At 41.2% G+C, this 27153-nt stretch overlaps 1 protein-coding gene across 1 annotated transcript in view; it reads right to left on the bottom strand.

Annotated features, from left to right (window-relative positions):
- The window catches only part of LOC131572576 (receptor-type tyrosine-protein phosphatase zeta-like), a 131885-nt gene extending 115747 nt beyond the window's left edge, over window positions 1-16138 (bottom strand). The window contains exon 1 of the mRNA XM_058825826.1: window positions 16081-16138. Coding sequence (XP_058681809.1) covers window positions 16081-16138 — 58 coding nt within the window. The remainder of the gene's footprint in view (window positions 1-16080) is intronic.
- Between the last annotated feature and the right edge of the window lie 11015 nt (window positions 16139-27153).

Raw genomic sequence — 27153 nt, 5'->3', positions numbered from 1 at the left:
TGAACTCTAGAGTAAAGACTCTGGAAACTACCATTAAGTCTCTTCTTCTTGTTAGTAGGGCCCACCACTTTTCTTACTGATTTTCCCCTCATAAATTATCATTTTCCAGAAGACACCAGAAATCTGGAATAGTCCTTCAATTCATTTTTAAACATATTCCATTTTTTTAAAGAGAGAATACAAAGAAATGAAGGTTTTTATCCCCTGCACCTGTGTTTAAAACTTTTGTCCTTGTCAGTACTTGGCCTTGTGGTCACAACTTAGCAGTCAACATTTATTTCTGAAGTACAAGTAACAAATGGATACAGAGCATCACCTCCCTGAAGTCAGAACTGCAGTCAGGAATGTGTCAGGACACTGCAGCGTGGTAACTGGCAGCAAACACAGAAGCATGCAGGGTGACCCATGAAGAGGCAGTATGAGGGCATAAGAGTGAAAAGCTGCACCCATCCATTCAGCACCAGCGACCCTCTAGAAAATGTGTGTTGCAAGACCTTGTGGAACTGAAATGGCAAATTTCAACCACCACCTCTATGCCTGTGCTCACATGCTACGTTTTTAGAATGAACAATGATATGTGAAGAAAAATGACACAGGATAAATAGTATCATTCTTTTTACTACTGTCAAACATGACACATGGACCCAAGCTTTACTGACTGCTCCACATGAGGAAAACCCAACTTTTCGATGTGTTATGACTGTACTACCACACTTCATATGCACACTAAATGAACAACAATTGATAAAATAACATCAGTGGTATCCCCATTCAATATAATTGTTGTTTTTGTGAGATGCTAGAGCTTTGTTTTACACACCTAATGCCTACCTGATATTCCCACATGTCTCCATTCAGGGACCATGAGGTATGAGATCTTGTTGTAACCCACAGTTTCTGGGTAGGAGTGGGTCACACAGGGTGAGAACCCCCATTTAGAATTATGTTCAGAGACAATCCACCACAAGATAAATGTTCAGATCAGCTGGTTTGATTCATTTTTTCAGCTGTAAATGTTCATGCAGTCTCCCCTGAGAGAAGTCATACACCATTTGGAAGGCTGAGCACAGGCTGAAAGGGCTCCCTTTTTCACCCAAAGCAGCACACCTTGGCTGCTCACATGCCCATGTGCACTGTACTACATCTGCACCTCGTATATGTGCAGGACTTTTGTTCCTGAACCAATATCAGAAAGTATGGGTATACCATCTCAGCTTTGCAGAAACCAAAAAAGCAAAGAAGGTAAAATGACATGCTCTAGTTGATACTGCCAGGTCCATTTCCAAGGTCTCAGGATCTTCAGCTTCCTATTAAACCATCAGGATACAGTAGGTCTCCAAGTGAATGCTTCTCCTCACCTCAAAGTGTTGCCTGGGGCTGACACAGCATCCAAGGGCTGCACCAGGGACTCCAGGGAACTGCAAACAGAGCTGCCTTCACACATGCCTTGAGTCCTCAGAGGCTGCAAAGGCTCCCTGCACAACCTCCTCACAGTGGGACACTGCCCTATAGCCTACGACTTCGAGCCAACCTTTTCACTCTTGAAAGAGCTTCAGAAATGTGAACATCCTCCTGTTCACACAAAACACCTTTGAGTAAAGTATTACTACCTCTATCTTACAGATGTAGAACTGAGAAAGACCCTTTCAATACCCATTGAAAAGTGGTTCTCATAGGAACAGCTAGAAAAGATGACAAATTGCTGCTTCACCAACTCAACTGCTTCTATACTAGTATATTACTTTTTCTTAGCAGTAACACCCATTTTCTCTGTCCTCTCAGTTTCTCTTTCTGTATGTTATTTTATTTCTAAATTCCTTAGAGTAAGTGTCATATTCCTGCTCTGCATTCATATGGTACCTTATGCAATGAAACCCTGGTCACTGACAGATGCGCAATAATACATAAATAATAAATGGTAGCAATTCACTGTTTATACAGCATCTCCACATGTCAGCTTAACCTGAGATCTCATATTTGTATAAATATCCAACCCATGTAAAAACCCAGTTTAAGGATTCATCTGTGCATGCAATGAAATAAATACATTGTATATTTTAAATGGCTGTATTTTTAATAACCAGTTTTAAATTTCCCAAATGTTTGTAACATTTCTGAAGTGTACTAGTACTACATCAATAGGCACAGTGCTAACATTTAATCCCTCAGTGGAAAGCTTATGGACAATTAGAGAGAGACCTTTTCCTCCTCATTTTGCTTGTATGTAACTTTCTTTTATTGTGATATAAAACCATTACAATAATATTTGCTCCTTCAAGAAGCATCTTGTAGTATTTTTCACTTAATCAAACAGCTACTAGGGAGAATTTATTATGCAATTAACAAAAGTAAAATGTTTTGAAGGTGCCTCCAATGGAAGCATATTATATGCAGGCGACAGCACCAGAGTAGCTTAAAAAGACTCCAGACATCCTTAAAAGCAGAGTCTTTTTAGAATGCATGTTTATTTTCCTAAAATGTTCTTATTTTCTCTCTTCTACACATTAATAACTGAAAGTTATTTGAGGGAGATTAGAAAGTTTACAAGCAAATACCAGACTGCTTTATACCTAAAAACCTTCTTAGTTTTAATGATCTCATTAAAAATTGAATAAGTTAGGGAAACTGTTTGGTGGATGGCATTGCTACACACACAACAAGCATTAGTCAAGCACAGAAGATAGCTTCACATGTTTTCTTTTCAGAAAATACTACAGCAAAAATGAAGCTTCCAGACTGGATCTTGGAGTTTCTCTGCAAAGTATCCCTACCGTTGAACAGAAAACAATAGGCTTTCAAATATATTTAACACCTTTTTTTTTTTTTAATCACATTTTAGTACCTGTGACAGAGCAAGTCAGATTTTCATTAGGTTCACTTCTAGAGTTGTGTCAGAATGTAACCTTGTAGTTGCACAGGAATTAAAAAACCCCAACAGAACTGAACAAGACATGAAAGCAAAAATTCTTCAGTTAAGTCTTATCTTCAGACTGTAAGCACGTGCAACTGCAGACCTCCTAGGACTTTCATAGTCTTTATGCAACACAGAAGTACTGAAATGACTTCAAATTGAGTTTTGGAGGGAGCAACAGCAAATCTTCCTCTGGCTCTCTGCCACACCACTGTATTTCACAGTTTGCTGCTGTTCTGTCACTGTATCTATCCAGTTTAAGGCATGAATTTATTTCCTGCTCTGGAGTGATCAAAGCTTTCCCATGTAAGACAGAATATTATAATTGCCTATTTCAAAGGGTTTTAGGAAGTCACTTCATAGATTTAAAATCATTAGCAACAGACTTAGTGCTCATCTAGTGAGATATCTTCTAAGTCTAACACAAGCATTAATTAATTATAGGTTTGACTAAGCCTTTAAGGTTTTGACTGTACTGGAAGCAGCATAATATACTTGACCTCAGCCAAAAGCCTTGGAAATGAGGGGCTTTAGGGTAGCTCAGTGACTCACCAGGGAAATGCATCTGTTGTCTCTGCCATTGAAAGCATCCGATTTGCTACTAAAAGGAGCAAACGCTGTATTTTCTTCCAGGGCACTGCTGCACTTGTTCATTCAGTTGCCGTACCTGCCTGTGGCAGAAAACCTCCTGCTCTTCCAAGAGGGGTGATGCAAATGCAAAAGATTTCTTACACAGACTAATGATACAGCTACACACTCTTCTGGGAGAGTGTGTAGCTGTATCATTCTCTTCTGCACTTTTGTATCTAACTGGTTCACCTTCTGCAACACATCAAAATCAGCAATTGGTCCAAGACTGAAAGATGCAGAGACTTCATGGGCTCATGGTAAGCAGGTGACTATTCAGAGGTGCCTAGAAGACCTAGATAAGCACCAGACTGAGCACCTGACCAGGAGATACAGCAGCATTCTTTGTCAGGTTTCAAAACTACAGGAGAGAATATAAATCCTGTTGGCTTTTACACTGGATAGCAGCTAGATAAAAGACAGAAATATGACAGGGACTGGAATCCCATGTATTACTCCTTTTATGACAGACATAACCCAGCATAGGCCAACTGCTCACCCAAGGATTTAAACCAAGCTAAAGAACATATTTTCTTGCCCACTGCCCATTGCAGACAGAGCAGCCCTGCCAGCAGTCCAGGCTGCCAAACACACATTTGTGTCCATCCCAGTAGAGAGATCCCTACTGCAGCCACAGAGTGACAGTGTTGTGGGGGTGTAGTAGGGGGAGATGGTATGGAGCCACAACAGAAGGAGGAGACCAGGGATTTTCTGCTTGGGATTTGCTGCTCACACACACAGCAGTTTTATTATCTACACTGATCTTTATTTTGTCAGCCAAGCTTGCATGTCCCAGTACAGGGCATGCTGGCTGCTGTGAGTCCCAGTCTATGCACACCCAGCATTTTGAGTTCCACTGAAAAATTATAAAACCTCTTTGATTTAATCATACTCAGAGTAGCTTGAATTTCCTCTTGCTTTCAAGTGAACTGAAGATTTCAGGGTTTTGAAAAGCTCTTGCACATCCAAGGAATTATTTAACTAATGAAGCAAACCATAAAAACCTGTATTACAGTTTTGTTCAAATGCACTCTTTAAAATCATGATAGAATATGTAGATCATATTAGAAGAAGCTGATTAACTTATATTCACCTCATTCACCAAAAACAGGACTTGATTTTCTGGTTGTTCCATATATAATTTCACTTGACTGCATGTAACCTGAAACTATTTGTTTTACATCAGTGCCTTTTTAACTTCACCAGATTTAGCTGAACCTGTCTTCCTCCATTCAGCAGGGCAATAAGGATATTTTTAATCTGTTCTAAATTGCACTTACAATATGTTTTACTATAATGAATCTCTTTTCCTACAGTAAATACTTATATAGTTGCAAAAGCTAATCGGATCATATAAGATTCACACATATTCCTAAAAATAGGGTATATCTGTTCTTGCGGCCATTTTTCACAGAACCATAGAATCTTTAAGGTTGGAAAAGACCAAGCTGATCAACCCCAATCATGAGGTCCATCACTTTACCATATCCCCTAGTGCCACTTCCACGTTTTTTTTCAACACTTCCAGGAACAGTGACTCCACAGCCTGTTTCAATGCCTGACCACCCTTTCAGTGAAGACTTTTTTTTTAATATCTAATCTAAACCCCTGTTTTCATGAGTACAGTCACTGCTCAGGCAAATCTTTAGAAGATTTTGTGTCACAGTCTTATCACTCACACAAAAAGTTTGGTACTTCCCATACAGACAGAGATGACTACTGATGCATGGAACCATACTTTGTCTGCTGATTCATGCATTACAAATCCCACAGAGGATAGCAAAAACCCAGAAAATACTGAAAAAAGACACAGATTAAAGGATATCTTTGCATAATCCTCAGGACTTTTTCATGGATGTATTTTTCACTAATGGCTTAAAGGAATAATTTCTAGTCTAAGTATTCCTGAATGAATTTCGTTGAATGTAATACTGTCTTGACCCCTGGTCAAATACATATATAACTTCTAGACACAGAAATCTTCTCTGTCTCTCATCAAGATGTAATGAAAACTAAACCTTTGAAACTGATTAGGCAACAGTGCAGAAAATAAGTCACAGAGAAACAAAATAAGGAATTTACATTTTTTACCCAATGTTTGGTTACTTCTAATACATATTGGTTTATGTTTGATTTTTTTACCATACAGAGAAAGTAGTAAGCAAAATACAAATCCCTTTCTCTTCATTCCAAATAAAGAAGGAGGAACAAACACGGAAAAAGAATTGCATCAGGTATGTAAGAATTACACTTCAAAAGGGGTGCAGAAACCAGTCAAGGAGAGCCCACCAGCTGTGACAAAAAGTTGTCCTCCATACACTATAAGAACTTCCAGGACTGCCTCTTTTCTGCTGTGTTAAGCTCCCAGCAGATGTCTGCTAGGTTGGTTAAAGACACCTACAAGAACCAGGGCTGGTGATCCTGAAACATTCTCCAGCTGCTTGCAGAATAAGTGCTCTAGCTCTTCCTCCTGGTTGGGTGGATGATAACAGACCCCCAGTAGGATAATGTCAGCCTTGCTGGCCCTCCCCTTAATTCTTATCCACAGGCATTCAACTTCATTGTCTTTAGTTTCAATACCCATGGCATCAAAAGCCTCCCTAATATAAAGGGATACCCTTCTACTTCTCCCTTTCCTGTCTCTTCTGAAGAGCTTGTAGCCATCCAGTGCAGCGTTCCAGCTATTTGAATCATCCCACCATGTTCCCGTGATGGCGACTACAGCACAGCTTTGGTGTAGCACCATGGCCTCCAGCTCTTCTTGTTCACTACCCATGCTGTGTGCATTGGTATACATGCACCTCAGCTGGGCTGCTAATTTCACCACTAAATCGGATTTATCATCCTTGGGCCTGCTTCCAGACAGTGCAGCTGTATCCCCTTCCCCCTTCAAACCTCGTTTAAAGCCCTCTCAATGAGTTCTGCCAGTTCATGAGCTAAAATCCTTCTGCCCTTAACAGAGAGATGTAGCCCATCCAGTTCCAGCAGGTACCATAAAAGTTGCCCCATGATCAAAGAACCCAAAATTCTGCTGATGACACCAACCCTTGAGCCACTTTTTAATAATATGGGCTGTCCTATTCCCTTCATCACTTTTCTCTGCCACCAAAGGCACTGAGCAGAACACTACCTGTGCTCCTGCCCTATCAAGCACTTGACCCAGTGCCCAGAAGCCCCTTTTAATTGTCCTGTTTTCAATCTCATCACTGCCAGCCTGGAGTATCAGCAGTGGGTAATAATCACAGGGCTGAATCAGCCCAGGGAGTCTCTTGGTGACATTCCACATCCAGGCCCCAGGGAGGCAACAGACCTCCCTGTGGGATGGACCCAGTTGAAATATGGGGCCCTCTGTTCCCCTCAGAAGGGTGTCACTCACTATGATCACCCTTCTTTTCCTTTTAATGTCAGAGGTGGTGATCCATCCTAGAGATGAAGCACAATTGGGAGGCCCACTGGGCAGATCATTTCCTTCTACATCCTCTGGCTGAGCCTCTAGATCCAGGGCCTCATACCTATTCTCAAGTGCCACCCGGGTAGGTGATGGGGGTTGGGAGGAGCTTTTATTACCTCTCTGAGCACGGACCCATTTCCACTCCCCTTCGTCCACCAGGTGTTCTCCTATTGCCTGACAGTGGGAGGCATGGGAGTCCTCTGGCTTCTGCTGAGCCTCCCTCAAGGATGAAAGGGCAGAACTCCACCAATCTATTTCCCTTTCACTTTCCCTAATACTCCTTAGTCTTCCAACTTCCTCCCTAAGCTCAGGCACCAGCAAAAGGAGATCATTCAGCTGTTCACACCGCAGGCAGGCTTCTTCTGCAATGCCCCCTGGTACCACAGATAAGCTCAAACACTCCGCACAGGACTGGGTCTGGACAGACTCATCCTTTTTGGAGGGTTCTATTTGGCTAAATACACTTCTACTGCATGCAGTTTTTGATCGTGTGAAAACCATTACTAACAAAAAAGCCCAAAACCAACCAACAAAAACACAACAAACTAAAAACCCCACTAGCAGGAGGAAACATGCAACCCTGCCTGCTTTCCCTGCCTGCGTGAACTGTGCAAACTGCCGTGCCACATCCCTGTTTGTCCGCTCCCATGACTAGGAACCTTCTTTGAATTTTCACTATAAATTTTCACATTGCCAGTTTATATTCATTTGGGATTGTGTTGGTGCTATCTTAAAACTTATGCAGATCTTCTGGAACTTTTTCTCCTAGTTTTTTTTGTTTGTTTGTTTGTTTTTGTTGTTTTTTTTTTTTAACACAAACCTAAAGTATGTTAGAAAAAACCCAAAAAACAACACAAAGTTTTTTCTTCAACATTGCAAGATACATGACATGCAAAGGTAGTGACCAAAACTCAAAGACATAAAGAAAGAGGTAGGCACAGATCACACGAGACTCTCCCTAAACTCTGTGCAAATGATAGGTGGATGACTTGTGTGGCAAGTGCACTATTTGGCATGACATTTCACAGACACCTAACTGGAGTGCTCCAAGAAGCTGGAAGAAGGCTCCTGGGCCTCCCAGAAAGTCTCAGCCTGAAAAATTTGTTAGTTATCATACTTAGACATACCTATCAGAATAAGACTTCCAAAAGGTACTGACAGAAATAACTGGCATACACTTGAAATGAAATGACTTTTCTAAATGTCTGGAAATAGATCAATCACAGTTGGTCAGTTTGGGGATGGAGCCAGAAGAAAAATTGCCCAGAGTAATATTAGGTCCCTTTTATAAAGCCAGCTGTTAACTCTGATCATTAGCTATTTAGTCTCAGCAAGCAGATGTTTTTCTTTTTGGGAACTTCTGCTGAAATCATGGAGTTCAGCACATAAAGCAATGGAAAAATCAAGTCTTTTTTTTTAAATGCTGATTTTAAAGGCTTCATTTTTCCTCAAAATATTTGCTCTAGCTTTCAAAAAGCTTTCAGTTTCTTTGGTATATGCTGTCCCTGCAGAATATTACAAATTTATCTTTTTTAAGGATTTGACAGCTTCGAAAAATGGCATTATTTTTGGAAAAATGTATTCTGAAGAATTATGATAAAAACCAGTCTAAAGCTCAATGAATTCAACAAATCCTTCCATTTTCTTTGGGAAAATATTTCATTTGGCCTGGATAGCTTATTTAAAAAAAAAAAAAAATCTGTTCTGATGAAAGAACTTACCATGACTTCCAAGAAAATTTTAAGTGAGTCAGGAATTCTTTGTCTCACTCTGTTACAGAATTTATAAAACCATGTCCTTCACTAAGATATGTTTGATGTGATTTATTTTTATGCAACATTCTTAATTTATAGGATTTTGAAGACCAATTTTTTGTAACATGATTTTAACACAGTAAAAGTACTCTGGATGTCTCTTATTTTGCCCTTCCGATGTCACTGTCTAACCACCTCTTCCCTGCTTTACTCTTACCCTATGTCAGCAAACAGATAAATGAGGCAGTGAGGATGGATAACTTTTCAAATGTTACCTACTTTATATTTCAGCCTTCAGGTAATCCAATCTTTAGCAGAAGTTTTTTGGCAATGAGAAAGACAATTCCCAGCCAAATTATTGATACAGTACTCCCAAAACCTCCTAATGAAATCTTCCACCGGTCAGGTGACAAGTCCTAGTAGCTTCGTATAGAAATATAAGTTGCTGAGTGCTACATGCACATTAGGATCTTTAATATTTCAATATTACAGAGAAAATTTCAAAGTAAGTACATTTTTTATATTTAGCAAAACATAAAGGATAGTAAAAAAAACAGAACATGTCACCTTGTACATCTAACTGGATGCTGTAAAAATCTAGACAAGGAAATAGTGCTTTCTTTACAGCAAGTAGCCAAATCACATCTAGCCTATTTTTTAGCTGCTAAATCTGAAACCGTGGTGCAAAAGATGTATTCAATAGTCTTGACTTAGAAAAAAATTCAAGTGCAAGATGGCTTTAGGAGAATTACCCACCTGCCAGGCAAGAGCGGCAAGCTCCAGGGCCCCAGTGTTCAGGCTGCCCCACTGCCTTTAGGTGATCTAAGCAGCTGAGCTAGCCCAAATGGAACTCAGCTGACCAGGACAGCCAACGTAAAATGCTAACCTGGTGGAAAAACATTTGAGCTTTGCCCACCTTTGAGAGGTTAGTCTTTAAGAAGTGCAGCCCAGAGCTCCCTTTAAAGTATGCAGAACTATTAAAGAAACAAGCAAAATCTGATCTCTCTTAGAGCACAATCAGAGAAAAGGCAGGAGTAGTGATTTATGCATTGTATCCAGCAAGTAGATAATGAAATACTGAGTAGGAGCAGGCAAAAGAACTCATATTTCCTATCTTGCTGTAGCATTGTAGTAATTCAGAATCCCTGCTTCAAAAGCCTGAAGTGGATGCTTAAGGAACAGTGAGAAAAAGACAAACCTATATGCTAGAAAATTTTCTTGCAAACTCTCCCAGATTCCATTTCCAGCCCCAAAAATTCCTGAAATAGACGTGGTTTCCAACTGCTTAGCAACCCTCTAAACCCCAAGATTTTGCCCAGAATCCTCTAATTATTTTTTTTTTTTTTAAATTAAAAAAAAAAAAGTTAAATTGCTTCATATTACACAAGAAGTGTGAAAAATCTTCTCACTTGAAAAAACCTAATGCTTGGAGACAGAAGATGTAGGTTCAAATCCCTTTATATAAGATCAGGCCTTTTCTCTAGACTGTCTGGGTAAAAGGCTTCAGTGGCTGGGCTACAACATGAGAAGGTGGCACAGCCCTCACCTTGTCCTTTGTCCTGAAGAGAAGTAGCAGCAGCCAGATCAAGACACCTGATTCTGTCAGCATAGGGAAGCCATACTGACTTAAGGCTCAGGAAAGTCATCTGAGACGTCATTTCCATTTGGATCCAATGAAACTTGGGAGTTAAAGAGGCACTGAGATGCAGACAATGAGGTCAGGTAAGGCACATGCAGGAGAGAAATTATAGCTGCCTGAAAACTTCCCTGGAAGCCATCAAGGTATGAGTTGTGTCAGGGAGCCTTTTGACTAAAATTTTGGGTTCAGACACCTAAGTTTCACACACATCCTATTTCCATTGCCGAGCATTCCTCATCACTTGTAGGACAGTACTTTTCATCATCCTTGTGACTTTCACCACAATAATGATTTCTGAAATTAAGTCAAACAATAGCTCCTGGGGTCTTCAAATAGTAATGAAAAATACTGATTTGTAGGGTGAAATATAGCTACTTCCAGTGGATGAAAGAAAACCAAAGTCAACTATGGGCAAGATGTAGAAGGCAACAGGAGCTTTTGAGAGTCATGCCTCATCTAGAATAATCTGACACTTTCACACAGGGTCTGCTTTACTTAAAAAGTCTATTATTTCACCTCTATCAGATAGTGCCATAATTACCAGCCAGTGAGGCAAACACACCCTCACATCATTTCCAAAATTTCCAGTTATTTCCAGTTTAGCCTCAAGACTGAATGGGTCAACATCAGTAATTTGTATTCAAGAAGCAACCTGCACCATACCTTCCTACAAAAGTATTCTGCCGCCAATAGTTCCTCAACAACCTGCAGGAGCCAAGTTTCATTTATAGTCCCAGCCTCTTTGAAATATTTGCTATCTTTCATTTAGTGGATCTTGTTTATTTAATACTGTAAGTCCTTGTCTTCCTGTAGATTCATCTTTCTAATACAGAAGGCTTGACATGTATTCAAAAAGGTAACTTTTGTCTTTATGGGAAAAGAAGCTTATTGAATAGCCAAAGGATGTCTTGTACAGGAAAGCCACATAAATGGTGCAAGAAGCTGTGAGAACTGAGCTGTTAAATGGGAGCTGGGGGCTCCGGAACTGCCACAGACTTCCAGGCCCTACGGGGAATACTGAGAAGCACTGCACATTTGAAGAGGAATTGAAATTGTCAGGGAAAGAACAGAATCTGTTCACCCTTAAATTCCTAATTAGAGATCTCATAGTGGGAAGTGGCCACTTAAATGATGAGCACTTAAGATCTAGGAAATAGCCTTCTTAAGAAATGGGCAAGTGCCTATTTTCATAAATTAACAATTTATTGTTAATAATTATTATTATTATAACCCTAATTTACAATACGGATTATAATGATAATATTTTCAAATTGCCATCTTATTTTTATATATTTTTTCTCTACAGGAATCCAGATAAAAGGGTAAATTCAGAGATGAAGTAAGGCCAAATGCAATTAAGAGAAATCTCCTTAAATATGGAATTGACTCAATGTTGAAAACTACATAACTATTTTAGATATCTCCTACATATGACTAGTGTGCTGAGTAAATATTTGGTTATACTGCCATTAATTTTAAAATATCATTCATTTCGTCACTTTTCATACCTGTTAGTATTTGAACTTAAAATAAATCCATACTGTATATATAGATTTTGATATCTATAAATCCCTATGGTACAAAAATGCATAACATATATATGGCCATAATATAGATGGTTAAAGTAGAAAATAAATCAGTTCTAAAATTTTTTGATTTAGCTCTAATGTTTCAGATATGACAGGATTAAATTTCTCCATACGAGCTATGTATCATCATCCATAGGATCATATAATCTTAGACATAAAGTGTACCAAAGCATTAGAAGTAGTCTACATTAATATTACTGTGATGTAAGTCAGTTAGAAGTGTGCCAAATAACTGGCCTACAAAAACATTGTCAAAATAAGAGGTCAGTGCAAAAAAGAAGGATCTGATCCCACAGTCCTTTAACAGCCTAAGGGCTTACTGAGTCTAAACATGTGGACATGAGAGTGAACACAAAGTGTGATTGGATTTAGGAAGCCAAACAGGTGCTCTGCTTTAGATTCTCATATTTTTTAGTTGTGACCATCCAGTAAAAGGCACAGAGAAGTTGCTTTCATGTTGATAGTGAGGTGCATGCTGCCTGATATCTTGGAAATACTGTCCTGATATCAGCTGTATAAGAAAAATAAGAATATTTAGGGAACTATTACCACCTTTGGGCAAAAAAAGTCATGGCACAGGAATGCCAGAAACAAACTAAAAATGAGACATCTTTTCTAGATAGTGAGAAATTAAACTGAGACACAACTAATTAAGTAATTCATAGATTAATGAGTTGCATTTTGAAAGGCAAAACCTTGGTTGAGGCCAGACGGTGACAGCAGTAGGATACAGATTAGCTAATTCTAGAGACACTTTTTACTTTATTTGGGGAAGCTACGAATACATTTTGCCAGTGAGAGCATGGAATATTTTTAACTCTTGCCTAAATATTTACACTTCTTTGACTCAAATTTAACCACAATTACAGTGTAATTTGTTAAAAATACATTCCTTTTTCTATGAAAATTTTCTTGCCTACACAGATTTGTAAATAGTCTACTTACTGAAAAAGCTCCAGATATTATTTCCATAGGAACAATGCAACAAAAGGCCAAAAAGGGCACAACTCATTGACTTTCAGGTTACATGGAACACATCAGTAAGCCAGGGCAGATTTTCAAAGAGTATCTTCAGTGTGAGATATATTCAGGCTGAAGATTACAGGTTCATAAATTTTTCATTTAAAATAAAAATGAAAAAAAAAGAGTGAATTGCCCATCTAGGGTTGGGTTGTTTTTTCTTTTTCCCTTTAATCTCAGTAAAAGAAAGAACTTAATAGGAAATCTCTAAGCACACAGTAGTGTTCACAAACAATTGCACAGGATTTCTTATGAGCTCTTACTTGTGACTGAATAGCATCTCACTCTAGAGGTTTCATTGAACTTCACTGGATGGCTCTCACTGAGAGTACTCAGATAATACCCTGCTCCATAAATAATTACATCAGTACTTGATGTAATCATGTTATTTGGCTTCAGTAACACTGTGAGGATAGGTGCTCATAACTCAGCAGGGATACTAGAATTAAGCTCCTAAGCATTTCTTTAATAAGGTGAAGAATGAACTGTCACTGTCTTGTCATTCCCAGAAGAACTTTTTGCCTCCATCTGCTCTAACAGTTTATTCCTCAGTGAGGGTAACTTGGCTGCCTTTATTCAGACACATGTGAGACAGACTTCCCTGATGAATGTCCCAATGTCAACAGCAAATCTCCCAGTCAGATTCCCTACGAGGGACCACTTATCAAGCCCTATAGCAGACCAGCTAAGGACTCAACATTTTTTGAAACTACAAGCAAATGAAGCTGGGATCTACATGTTTACCTAGACTCACACTAATAAGCATAAGCTCCACAATGTAAAGGCAGATTACCATGCTCTCCAGCAACAATCCATTCACAGAGCCCTGGGTCTAGTTTCTTCTGCACAAGAAGTATTTAATGGTAAGAGCCAGACAGTCCCATCCAGTTCTTCCCTGTCACCAAAGCCTTGGAACCATACATTGGTGATATGCAATAATTTATTTTATATTTTATGAAAAACCCCAAACAAACAAAAAGCACAGAAGAAAATAATAGCAGGATTCTAAGTATTTGTTTCCATGAACTAATGCTATCAGATTATAGCATAGTTTTGTAGAGGTAATCAAACAGGAACATATTTAAATTAAATCTGATGAAGTCAATCAAATAGCCTGTACAGGTTATTCATTCTTGGAAACAATCATACTGTTGAAAACACTGAGAAGTCTAGCTCATGAGTCTTCAGAATGTTGCACCACTGAGACCAAATCAATCCATCACATCTGGAAAGAGGGTCCTCTCCAGGTCAGGTTTGAAAACAACAGTGTATCAGTCTAGAGAAACAAAAAGTAGCTGCACTTATACCTTATATATGAGTACAAAACCTTTTCCCATCCTGTCAGATCTTGTAAATTCATGAATATAACATACATATGCACAAGTACCTAAACATTACATTACATAAAACCAGCTTATTTCTAATAAGATGCTAGATTAAATTATTTAAAACAAGCAAATAAAATAGGTTACAAAAGCTATATTTGTCTTGCATTGCTTCCAGCATGATAGGATCACCTGAACAGGGAAATTCTTTCCAAAATTTAATTGAGTTGTATTATATTACGATCACATCATTGTATACTTGATCTGTTCCCAAACCTTTTCATATACCTCTACACACATGTAAAAGCACCTGCTAATTTTTTTCTTTTAAACAGATTTGAGAGTACATCTGATTTTAGGAAACAGGTTGTCAAGAGAAGAAATACATTATTAAAACTTATCAAAAGTCTTACAACAGGCAATTCTTTGCCATAGTATAAGAGAATTATTGGAAGTAAGATAATTTGAGTAAGCACCCTATTTTAGGAATAGGTTAGTTTAAAAGTGACATTAAAAATTTAATTAACGCCCTTACAAAGATGATACATTTTAACCGAAGATCAGTCATATTCAACAACCTTATAGTTGAATCATTTCACACTATTTTCTGAAAAGAGGCAAAAATATTTTTCCCATAAAATAAAAATTTACTTTTCTCTAACTAGCAGAACTTGGTACAAAATTGCTTTCATTGAGAGTGAAACCTAACCCCGATCTTTGTTTATAGAGCTGCATGGTTTCAGAAGCAGCACCACCTATTGGGTGACAAATGTAGGTTAGTGACTACTTTGTCACCGCAGACCTATTGTAAGACTGGTTTTATACACAAGAAGGTGAAGCTCCCAAGTTCCTCATGCTGAAATATAAGCAGCCAACCGGTATTTTATAGTGATCTGTTTGGTAAGAGCTTATAAATTCAAAACGATCATCCAACAGGATGCAAACCCTTTCCACATAAGCTGCTAGTGTTTATTTGATGAAGTACCGAAGAGAGCACTTCTAACAGCATTAAGTGACTCACGCTGGTTATAATAACCATCTTATCATGTAACAGGGAACTGCATGATTTTTCGGATGCACTCCAGTTGCATAGGTCTACACGAGCTGAAAACGAATTTGGTTATGTAAGCAGTCCTACTAACATCTATATATGAATCCATATTCTGTATGCGGGGGTCCCACGTGAATGAACGACTCGTATTTTGCATGGTTTAGGGCGACCATTGACGTTACCCGTTCAGAGAGAATGAGTTCTTTTTTGAAGTGAAATTTTGCACCATCCCCTTCTCTTCGGAACAGTTCATGCGAGACCTTAAAGTAACATCTCACATCCCACGTTCCCAGAGAAGCTCGGTATCAGCATTGCTGGGCTTGGATTTTCTCTCTCCCCCTGTCACCGGCGCACACCCGGTCCCTCCCCCGCGGGTGCAGGCAGCCCAGAGGGGCCAGACCCCTGCGAGGGCTCGGCGGGGCACGCTGGGGGAGCAGAGGCAAGGTGGGCTGGCGAATCCCGCTCGGAGCAGCCCGCCAGTGCCGGCGGTGGCGCGGGGTACCGCGCATCCTCGGAGCCCGGCGGCTGAGGTAAAAGGGGTAGGAGAAACGCTCCCACCCGTGGTGCCGACAGCGTGTTTTCGCGGTGTGGAACCGGCACGGGCTGCGCCTGCATATCTAAGTAAAAGGGATCAGAGAGACCAAAACCCACCGGATCCCGGGGAGAAAAGTCGTTCCGAAGCCCGAAGATGAATTCATGCAGAGATCACTCACCCACTCTGAGGATACAGATGAGCTGGATGCAGGCAACCAAGCGCCCGAGAATGAGCATGTCCAAATCGTCCCTCGCCTCCTTCCTACTGCCTGCCTGCCTGCCTGTCCGGCTGTCTCAGCCTCCTGTCCGCCCGCCGGCCTCCGCGGGCTGCTGCACCTCTCCCCCGCGGGGATCCGGCTCCGCGCCGCGACCGCGCCCGGCGGCCGTCCCCACGCCGCGGGCGGGCGGGATCAGCGGCGCTGGGAGCTGGCGGGGCCGCGGCTCCGCTCAGCGCATGGCGGGGCCGCGGGTGGCTGCGGGGGAGCGCGGGGTGTGCGGTGTGCCCGGGCGTCCGCTTGATGTGTCTGTCGCGAGTGTTTGTGTGTCGTGTGTGTGTGCGCGCCGTGTATGTGTGTGCGCGGGGGGGCGGAGACCGCGCTCCGCTGGGCGGGCGCGCACGTGTGCGCGCGTGTGAGAGCGTGTGAATGTGTGTGTGAAAGTGTGAGAGCGTGTGAATGTGTGTGTGAAAGTGTGAGAGTGTGTGTATGTGTGTGAGATTGTGTGTATGGGTGTGTGAGTGTGTATATGTGTGTGAGTGTGTGGATATGTGTGTGCCGTGTGAGAGTGGCTGCGTGGGTGCGGATGTGGGTGCGGGGTGCGGAGGTGTGCGCGGCGAGTGCGGTGGTGCGGACCCGCGGCCGGGAGGAGCAGGAACCCCCCCGCCCCTCAAAGGCAGGAGGGAGGGAGCGGGACCTGGGGACCGAGAGGGGTTAACGCCGCCGCGGGCAGAGCGCGGCCCCGGGGTCGAAGACTGGGCCGCAGCTCCGGCGTTGGCTGGAGGAGAGCGGCCCCGTGCGGGAGCAGCCCCCCAGACACCGCCAGCCTGCCCTTGCCGTGGGAAGAAAAGTTTATTTCGAGGCGGAGACAGGCAGGTGGCTCTGGGGTTCTTGAAGTCTCCGAGGTCAGCGAGGTGCGCGGCCGGTCAGTGCAGCCGGGAGCCCGCGGAGCCCAGGCCCGGGGGAAGGAACCCGCTGGGAAGCGATCGCCCCGGGCCGGCGATGTGTGGCCCCTGGTCGGGGCCCGCTTGCGGACACCATCGCGATGGGCGGCGGGAACGGGCCCGCCGTGGGAACGGGAGCGGGGCACCTCTAAGGAGCTGCTATTTGCCGGCTGCTATTGGAACCGGAGGGGTTGCGTGTTCCCTGGGAACTGGAGTGGCAGCGGGGGAAGGGGCTGGAGCCGCGGAATATCATTATCCCACGAAGAAGTGGGTCAGGGCGCAGGCACCGTTATCGTTTTTGCGGGAAGTCAAAACAAGACCAGAAAAAAAGAAAGCAAAACCCACCCAAACCAGAAGGGAAAAAAATGAAGGCAAGCAAACACCAGGTCCCGCGTATTGGGAAGTGCGGGCCGGACACCGGGCCGGGGGCTTGCAGAACAGCACGCGTGCTGGGCCCCCGTTGCCCTGCACGCAGCCCGACCGGGTGGGGGTGGGCACCCTGCCCTCTGGGCTGCGCCTGCCTTCCCACGGCCTTCCCGCGCCGAGCTGAGCCCTCATGGGAAAAGATAAGTGGGGGCTGGAAACACCCCTGACAAACACAAGAGATTTTGGGAGCGTTAGATGGTACACACGGTCCTCGGCTTCATCCCAGGCTCGCCGAAGTGCAGCCCGGGAGCCGTGTGAATGGTCCCTGTGTTTGCGATACTGTTTGCATCCGAGTGAAACGGTCTATTCTGCACGGATGTGCTGCGACTTTTAATGGTGGGCAACTTAAGTGTGAAAACACTTGGTGCTTTTTAGGTACCCTACTCTACCGAGCCTCTCAGTCCTCTGGCACAGGGGCTGCATCTGCTACCTTGTCCTTCAAAGGAAACGAAAAACCCATCCTGTGCGTTTCTCATTTCAATTTCCACCTGCTCTACCTGGCTTTTTGGGATGTTATGAGCTATCTTGACATTAAGCAAAGCAGAAATTTCGGATTGAACAACGGTTAGAGGAGAAAGTGTCAAGATGCTCAAGCAGTCAGTTGTATTTGGAAAGCAGACTGCAGATGTGTCTTCTCATGCAACGTCAGCATCTTTCAGGGGACTATGGTGTAAATACAATAGATGTTGGCTCATTAGGAGAAAACTTGACTTGAGTGACAGTTCTTATTAAATGGACTTTTGGTATCATGGGAAGAAACAAGCTTCATGTGCTGAGTTCCACCAATAAAAAACTATTTTAGGACTGTCCTAAGGGAAAATGCTGAAGATTTTAATCAGCTGATTTTCATGTTATTGAATGAACCTAAATGCCAGGAAAAAGCTATAGTGATTTCCAAACCCATACACGGACAAGCATGCACAAACACACTGGTACACATATGGAAGACAAGATACTAATACAAATAGTTAATATATTTGAGATAAACTCCAACATAATTTTGCAATTGGCTTAGTTTCTCAGTAGGAGTAAGAATAATACAATATTGCATGGCAGTTATGTATGTACTAGATAGGTATGGGTATACCAATAATAGGTATTATTGTATTATACAGAGGTATCATTGTAATGTACAGTATAAAGCCAGAGCCTGCAGTAATGCCTGACTCTCAGGCTCTCTCAGGCAGTAAAGCCTGACTCTCTATACCTCTGCTTGGTTTTTCTTGCAAGTTGATAGGTAGATGTAACTCAATTGTGTTGCTTCTAAGTGTGCATGAGCTTGCAACAACTTCCTCTGTCCATGTTGGAAAAGACTTTTGAGCAGTTTGGTGACTTTTTAATCTCCAGGGGCTCAGCTGTGGCCAGCTGCTTCCTGGTTTGTGACTGTCTGACAAGACTAAAGAACCTTCTCTTAACAGCTGCTAGCATGATTAGCTGCCCAGGTACGTGCTGGAATAGCTTTAGATAGGTCAGTGTATTCCTTTCTTACAGGGCTCCTTTAAGAATTCCCTTTTATTTGTGCCATGAATAATTTACCCATCATGAACACATTCACAATGAAGGGTAAGTACAGCATTCACAGAGGGCACTACTATCTCCTAGTTTTCCACACTAAATTACTACACAGGAAGAATCTGGACAGACATGGTCGTTATGCTGATAGTTAACTTTCACTTTCAGTGAAATAAACTACAATATTTTACAAGGTGAATGATAAACATTTAAGACAGATCACCAATGAATGTATTAGACTCTCCATAATTTACAATCTTTACATCAAAATATTGTTTCTTTAAAACATGACCACAGATGCCTACACTAAGCAGCTCATCTGCAGTTTTATAGCCTATAATACAAAGATAATTAGGACGGATTAGAAGGTTCATCTCTGGCCTTTCAGTGTGTGTGCATAGCTGGTCAGAATAAGAATCAAATTATATTATCCTGTTGTGATAATACTTTACAGCTGCTTTGAATAGATGTCAGAGGTTTAGAAAATACACAGGACAGAGGCCAAGTACTACAATTCCCTTCTGGCTCTTGAACTGAGGAATGGCTGGGGAGAAAGCTCTCTGTGTTATAGGAAGCACTTGGCTGTGATAGGGTGACACTTTGCCTTCAGCTGTCAGTTCATGACAAGTTTTAGCTTGCACTGTGACAAGTCAAATTCACATATATTAATTTGGAAATAAGCAAATGTGTAAAGAAAATAATTAACTAGCTCAAAACATGATTTGTATTACTGCTTCCTCTCTCTCCTGTATGAAGTATAAATAACCCAGAACATGTTGCAGGAGCAAGCAGATATGAAATGGATTTCTAGCTAACATTGCAGCTTTCTTTTTCTTTAAAACTTACTATTCTTATTGATGACTTAGCAATGAAAATATGACTTACTTTCCTCACTATACTGTGTTGGGAAGGTAGAATTAGAAAGAAATTATAAATATGACTCTTTAGCCAGAAAGGCTAAGGAAGAAATACAAATGAAAGCACAGTTTGAATAATTCAAAGAAACTGGTCTGGTATGCCAGAACACATTCTTTCCCCCAATAAAACTAAGCTAAGACCCCTCTCCCCAGTCTTATAAGGAAAGGTCTGAAGGACCCTGAGATAACTAAAAATATGCAAAAGCAGCGATTTCTATAGGTTGCACACAAATATTACTGTATTAGTATACTTAGAAAGATTGGTTAGTGAAGGAATAGAATATTCAATGTATAGGTTATATAAGTAATTGTAAAGGACAGTTTGCTCTCTTGGCTCTCTTGCTACTCTCTCTTGGTTCTCATAGTCCTCTTGGTTCTCTTGGCTCTCTTAGCCCTCTTAGCTCTCTTGACTCTCTTGCTACGCTCTCTCTCCCTTTTTCCCCAGCTCTCTCACTTCTGTTCTGTTACTCTCTTTCTTAGCAACCTTAAGTCTTGAGCTCATGTATTCATATTTTACCCCCTTTTGTATTGCTCTCTCTGAGCCCGCTTTGAGCTCTATCTGCTGGCTCATAGCAGGCTCTCTCTCTCTCTCCCCCACGCCCTGAAATAAACTTCTAACACCTAACTCGATTATACAGGTCTCTGCTGTGTCTCAAACCGTCCACCCCAAAATGTCTCCTACAATACTGTATAGTAGATATATTGTGGGTTTTCCTAAAGCTTTTTTTATTATACAATATTTCTACTTGTACTTTTATGAAACATTAGCAAATCTTGATGAGAAACTGTTCCCTGTTTAGTTACTGTTTTAAACTTTTCTCCTTTTAAAACGCCTTTCCTTTTATTTTCAAATTTCTTCAATGTTCAGCTTTCTTTTCCCACCTGATGTTAAATATTTTCTTCAAATTTGCTCTTTTTATCAATTGCAACAATTTTTATCAGGCTAAATGAACTTTTTCTGAATGTTGATACTGTATTTTCCTTTGTATTGTGACAATCTCGTTAATTTCCAGGATGAGTCATTCCATGGTTACTTTAGCTTTTAAATATTTTTTTTTTCTATCTTTGGCTGCTTTATGGGTATTTTTTCACAATAATCTCAATTTCTTGTAACATTTATCTTCTTTTCTTGTATCAATTTTCAGTAATGTCTTCTATATTTGTCAAATCCATTTTTTGGACTCTCCTCTCCTCTCCTCTCCTCTCCTCTCCTCTCCTCTCCTCTCCTCTCCTCTCCTCTCCTCTCCTCTCCTCTCCTCTCCTCTCCTCTCCTCTCCTCTCCTCTCCTCTCCTCTCCTCTCCTCTCCTCTCCTCTCCTCTCCTCTCCTCTCCTCTCCTCTCCTCTCCTCTCCTCTCCTCTCCTCTCCTCTCCTCTCCTCTCCTCTCCTCTCCTCTCCTCTCCTCTCCTCTCCTCTCCTCTCCTCTCCTCTCCTCTCCTCTCCTCTCCTCTCCTCTCCTCTCCTCTCCTCTCCTCTCCTCTCCTCTCCTCTCCTCTCCTCTCCTCTCCTCTCCTCTCCTCTCCTCTCCTCTCCTCTCCTCTCCTCTCCTCTCCTCTCCTCTCCTCTCCTCTCCTCTCCTCTCCTCTCCTCTCCTCTCCTCTCCTCTCCTCTCCTCTCCTCTCCTCTCCTCTCCTCTCCTCTCCTCTCCTCTCCTCTCCTCTCCTCTCCTCTCCTCTCCTCTCCTCTCCTCTCCTCTCCTCTCCTCTCCTCTCCTCTCCTCTCCTCTCCTCTCCTCTCCTCTCCTCTCCTCTCCTCTCCTCTCCTCTCCTCTCCTCTCCTCTCCTCTCCTCTCCTCTCCTCTCCTCTCCAGTATATTTATTGAAGGTTGGTTGTATCTTTTCTATATGAAACCCCTCTGTGAAGATGCACCACTGGCTGAGTTTCTGACAATATTTTCATCTCTGTGAGAGCCATGGCCATGTTGTAAAATGCTCTTACTCCACTTGTAAATCCCTTCCTATGTTTTAGACAAATATGCCTCTAAGCATTTGGTTATCTTCCATCCTGCTATGGAGCAAAGATATGGAAAAAGGACATTAAAATAATATTTCCTACTAGTATTTAACATTCCTATTAATTTCTGCTTGGATTATTAAATGTAAAACTGGAAACAGAAAGCACAGCTTTGACCACACTATCATACCATCCTACTGCCTGGTTACCTGTTAGCAACACAGTAGTTTCTCACAGAGACCGATAAGGCTGAGTCCTGAAATGATAAATGAAGAATGGGCAGGGGTGAACTATTTAACATCCAATTCCCTCCAAACATAAGGTAATGTGACCTTCTGGGAGGTTTAACTTTTGCTCAACTTTCTATAGAAAGCCAGGTAGAAGCAGGTCTGCCTTACTGCTGGGGACAGTGGCAGCATGCAGAGCCTCTCCTGGCTCCTCTGCAGCCGACCCAGGCACTGAATTTGGCCCTTCACTTAGAGACTCATAAGGCACCCAGTGTCTTTCATGTCACCCACACAGTGAGCTGTGCCTACAATTTCACGTGTCTCCTTCCCCTCCTGCTCTTGCCGCTGGTAAAGCTCTCATTAAAGAGTGTTAAGAGGCATTTCTGTGCCAGTGAAGAAAATTCATTCAGTCAGTAACTGCAGAATAAAGCACTGTTTTCAGTGGTGTCGATGATTAAAAGGCTCTTTTTCTTCTGCCTTCTTTTAAGGATAGTGCACATCCTGACAGGAAATTTGGAATAATAAAACCAAAATGTATACTTTCAGAAACATCAATCCAAGATGGAAAACTCCAGTGCATGCTTAAGCTGTGAATTACAGGCATGCATAGACTCAAACAGTTGGTCATGCAGAGAAAAGCCCATTCCTACATATGCAGCAGGCTTTAACAATAGCCCATTTAATAGTAAATAATGAATAAATAAATAAATAAATAAATAAATAAATAAATGCATCTGGAACAAGCCATTAAACTGAGATCTACTAGGTCAATTCCAGCCAAAAGCAAGTTGGCACATTCCCAGATCTTACCAAACAGCTTTTCCTACATTGACGTCACATTTTTTTTTTTTTTTTCTCTTTTATTTATGAGTTTGGTGGCATTCTTCTTACAGCAAGTGCTGACCTACAAGCACAATAGATATGAACTCTCTGGAACAATTTATCATAATCATCATGCTTCGGTAAACATTGTTGATGATGCTGCACAGAAGAGTTTTCAAATAATGCATATTGAATGGTAGGAATCACTCACTGCTGGAAAATGAAGCGCAGAAGGTCTTTTTTTCTTAAATGCATGTTTGTAATTTTATTCCAGCTTTTTTAGACTTATTTTTTTTTTGCTTATAGCAAATTGTAGTGCATTTACAATATATGTTTCAATTTTAGCTGGAGTAAGAAGCTAGTTAGATTATGGAAATGAATTTGCATATTTTGACTGCTATTATTCTTATAGCTTTAAAATATATTTGAAATCTATTATTCAACTGGGGATAAAAGTACACGTTAACAAAACAATAACAAAACTATGCTGTTATGCCATCGACCATATCAAAAGTAGCAGGTGTTTGTCAGTGTTATAGGCATCCACAAAATGAATTCACAGCTCCTCCTTCTTTTGACAGTACCACATGTTACTAGTTCATTGATAGAAAAAATAAACAGAGGCAGACATGTTGGATTCTAGTACATAGAAAAAAAATGCCCAAGTTTCCCATGTAGGGAAAGGAATAATTAAACAAAGTTCCTTCTTATTTCTAAAAGCATTTCTGGCAGTCATTCCATTGTAAAGGATTTTAAGATCTCAAAACCTCGACTGTTAGAAAGAGAAACTTCTGAAATCTGAACAAAATATTATCTGAAAACATAGACTTATCTTAGTTTGCTACTAAAATTTCAGAGCTAGCTATCAACTGTGGTAACTGAAGTATATAAAATTTAATATATACAAAGAAATATGCGACACATGTATAGAAAATAATTATATATCTTAACGGAAAATTATGATATCTGAGGTTACTCTTGCCACTCACTATTTGGTATTTGGGGTTATGATAGACTGCTGTATGAAAAGTCTTGCTCAGTACTTGGTGGATGTCAAAAAATTGGCAAAAACATTCTTAATACAGAACAAAACAGGGAACAACATTACTTATATCACTCTATAAATCCCCTCCTTGTTTGATGCTTCTGATTATGACTGAAGGAAAATTGCTCCTTAGGTTCTGTTGTTTGGGGGGTTTTTCCCTCACCACACACCTTCAAATACCAAAATTTTCTTCTCCGAAGAACAACCTGCTCTAAAGAGTATCTCATAGGTAAGGTGAGATGGCTTCTGTGTTTTGGGAACAAGAAGAATACATTCAAAGAAAAAAAAAAAGAGTCTGAGATCCTTTATTCTGATTGAATAGAGACATCCCATCACCAAGGTCTGTAGCATCAGATCAGACCGTGGAGAGCATGGATAGGGACTGCTCACTTGTCCAACCGGAGGAACTTCTGGTAGCAAATGAATCCAGCATGAGCCAAGCTTGAAAAGACTCCAACCTCAAAGGTCTTTCAGTGATTAGATTCAGGCCTGTGAAAATCCTTGGCAATGGTGTGCAGGATTCAGTGTATTTATGAGGGTTCAAGGACTGACCAACAAGAGTTTAGAGGGTTACTAAATGCACATGTACCATCAGTCTTAGTAATCTGTGCTCAGAATTAACCAGTGGTTGCATCTTGCCCAGGGGAAGTATTGTGTACTGTCACCCTGAAACCTAAAGCCTTCTGATAATGTTTTCATAGTTTTAGTTACTGTCCCATGAAAGTTCTATAAACATAAGTTGTTTATCACATTCCTTCTATGAAACGTCTTTTGATGGTTGTTTCTCATGACCAGTGTACTTGGGAAGGTGGTAACTTAATAATCCAATCCCTGGTCATTGTTGAGAATCTATAAATACTTGAGTCAGAGAATAAAGTTGGTCTTTTCCTGTTCTAACACTGAGAAGTGTCCATGTGAATAATTTTGTGTCCTTTAGTGACAGTGTACCTCTTTTTCTCTTTTGTGGGGACCTGCTAACTGCTGGAGAAAGAGGGGTTGGTTCCTCTGAGCCAAATGACACTTTTGGATTACATTGTTATAGGTTCATTCTTGACAGCTGAGACCTTTAGAGGTCTTGTTGATGACAGGTATTTTCCTGACAGAAACTATGGTGTATTGAAATATGCCAGGATAAAAAAGGTAGCAGTAGTGTTTACCATCAGACCATCAAAATATTCTGACTGCAATAAAAGGGTGTGCCATTAGGTTATGCTTTTAACAAATGTCATTTACTTATTTTAAAATGCACCTGGAAAAAATGTAAACATGTCCATGCAACTAAATTTCAGGAGAAAGCTAAATCCCTAAGTAAGTTTTATCATTAAGGTGAGGATTAAGGACCAATTAAGTGAAAACTAAGCAGCCAAGTGTAAGGTATGCAGGGAGATGACAGAGCCCTGGCTGGAGGTTCAGCTAATTGAGCATGGCACAAGACATTTTCTTCTGGGACATAATGAATAGCAGAGTGAGAAGCTGTCAGAAATAGTACTGTGAAGGTTGGCTAAGTTTCACAATTGGTTAAGGGTAAGTTACATGAGTTGAGGGCTGACCAAAATTCACAATAATTTAAGGGCAATAGTGGCATCTTTTGGGGACAGGAAATCTTAACCTCAGCAGTGCCTAGGTAACAGTACCAATAAACTTTTTTGAGGTCAATACTACCTAGGTAACTATTAAAAGTACCAAATTTGAATACATATGTAGAAAAACTGGTACAAATGGGGAAAAATAACTGATTATCTGGTTGATTATCTGGTTGATTATCTAGAAGCAGACCAGAGAACAAAGGGAAGGATTGAGGAGGATGGGGAAATATGCTTGGGAAAATATTGATGAGGAGCATAAACGTGCTTGCATATGTGAGCAGGTAGTTGGTCAATAAGTATTTATTTTCTTTGATCAAGCTGACTGAATCATTCCCAGTTGGCAGTATGAATCAGCAGTAGTGTGAGAAGACCCGTGTGGTTCCCTGGATTATCACTTCTATTGTGATTTTTTCACTGTTTTGAAATATTGAATAATATAATTTGGGCAAATAATTAGAGTCGATCCTTAGTGCCAGATTACATTATTTCATCCTACCAGAATCAGTAAGCTTCCTTGTTTTATGGTTATCATTGTAAAGCCCATGCTGAATTCCTGGTTCTGTTCTCTTGTTTTGTGTTGTCTTGATGGGGAGGTTATAGTTTGCAAGTAAAGTCATGTAAATGTAAGGGCCTCCAATACTGCTGGGCTCCCATTAGAGGACAAGGAGAAGTGTCCTGTGTGCTCTGACCAAATATCAGTGTCAGCTTTGCAGGACATGTTGAATATCTCTCTGAATGCCATTGTATGGCTCAAATGGGATTTGACTGTGAGAACTTAGAAAACTCACATACATGGAGACCTCTGAGGGCTCAATTCAAGCTCCTAAATATAGGCATTTAGTGCTATTTGAGAATCTGAGAACCTCAGTGACCTGCACACTGTACTGTTGGATTGGCCTCAGGACTTGGATGAGACTTACAGCTGTAAGCATGAAACTCATTCATAAAGCATCTTGAGTGTCATCAGATATACCCCTACATACCTGGGTATCAATCTGAATCTTCTCCCCAGTTTGTCACCTTCCAGGAACTGCTAGGAGCTACATCCTAGGAGTATTAGTGTTAGTGTTAGTGCATGGGCGTTGTGTTTCATTCCACATTGCCTTTGGATGTCTGGCTGTTGGAGAAAGATTCATGGGCTGAGGGAAGTTCTACACTTCTCAGAGGTTAGGGATGGTCAGACATTCCCTCTTTCTCCAGATAAGTACCTATCTTCCCTGGAGGACTGGCTGTTTTCTATGCATAGTCAAGGATGCAATCCTTCCATGTGATTAGGAACATGTGTGCTTTTACTTGGCCTCCTCCTTATTCCCTGGTGGAGATGAGCAGATATCTTTCATCCTGCTGTGGTGCTTGGCAGAACAGGATTTTGGCACTTGTAAGACAGCTGGGAGAGAAAGAAGATAGTCTGATTTAGCCAGAAATAGGAGGATGGAGAGAAAGGCAGATTTTTTTCACTGTGCAGTCTGGGGGCTGACTGTGTAAATGCTATGTGTGGGGAAGGTGGGTTACCCTGTATGAGAGTGGAAACTGAGATGTCATCAATGAAATGACAGAAATGTGCTGGAGAAAAGGAAAAATGTGATAGTTCAATGGAGAAGGAGGA

This window comes from Poecile atricapillus, chromosome Z, assembly GCF_030490865.1.
Source record: "Poecile atricapillus isolate bPoeAtr1 chromosome Z, bPoeAtr1.hap1, whole genome shotgun sequence".
NCBI lineage: Eukaryota > Metazoa > Chordata > Aves > Passeriformes > Paridae > Poecile > Poecile atricapillus.
Note: the sequence above shows the minus strand (reverse complement) of the source record. Positions and strands in the feature narration are given on the sequence as shown.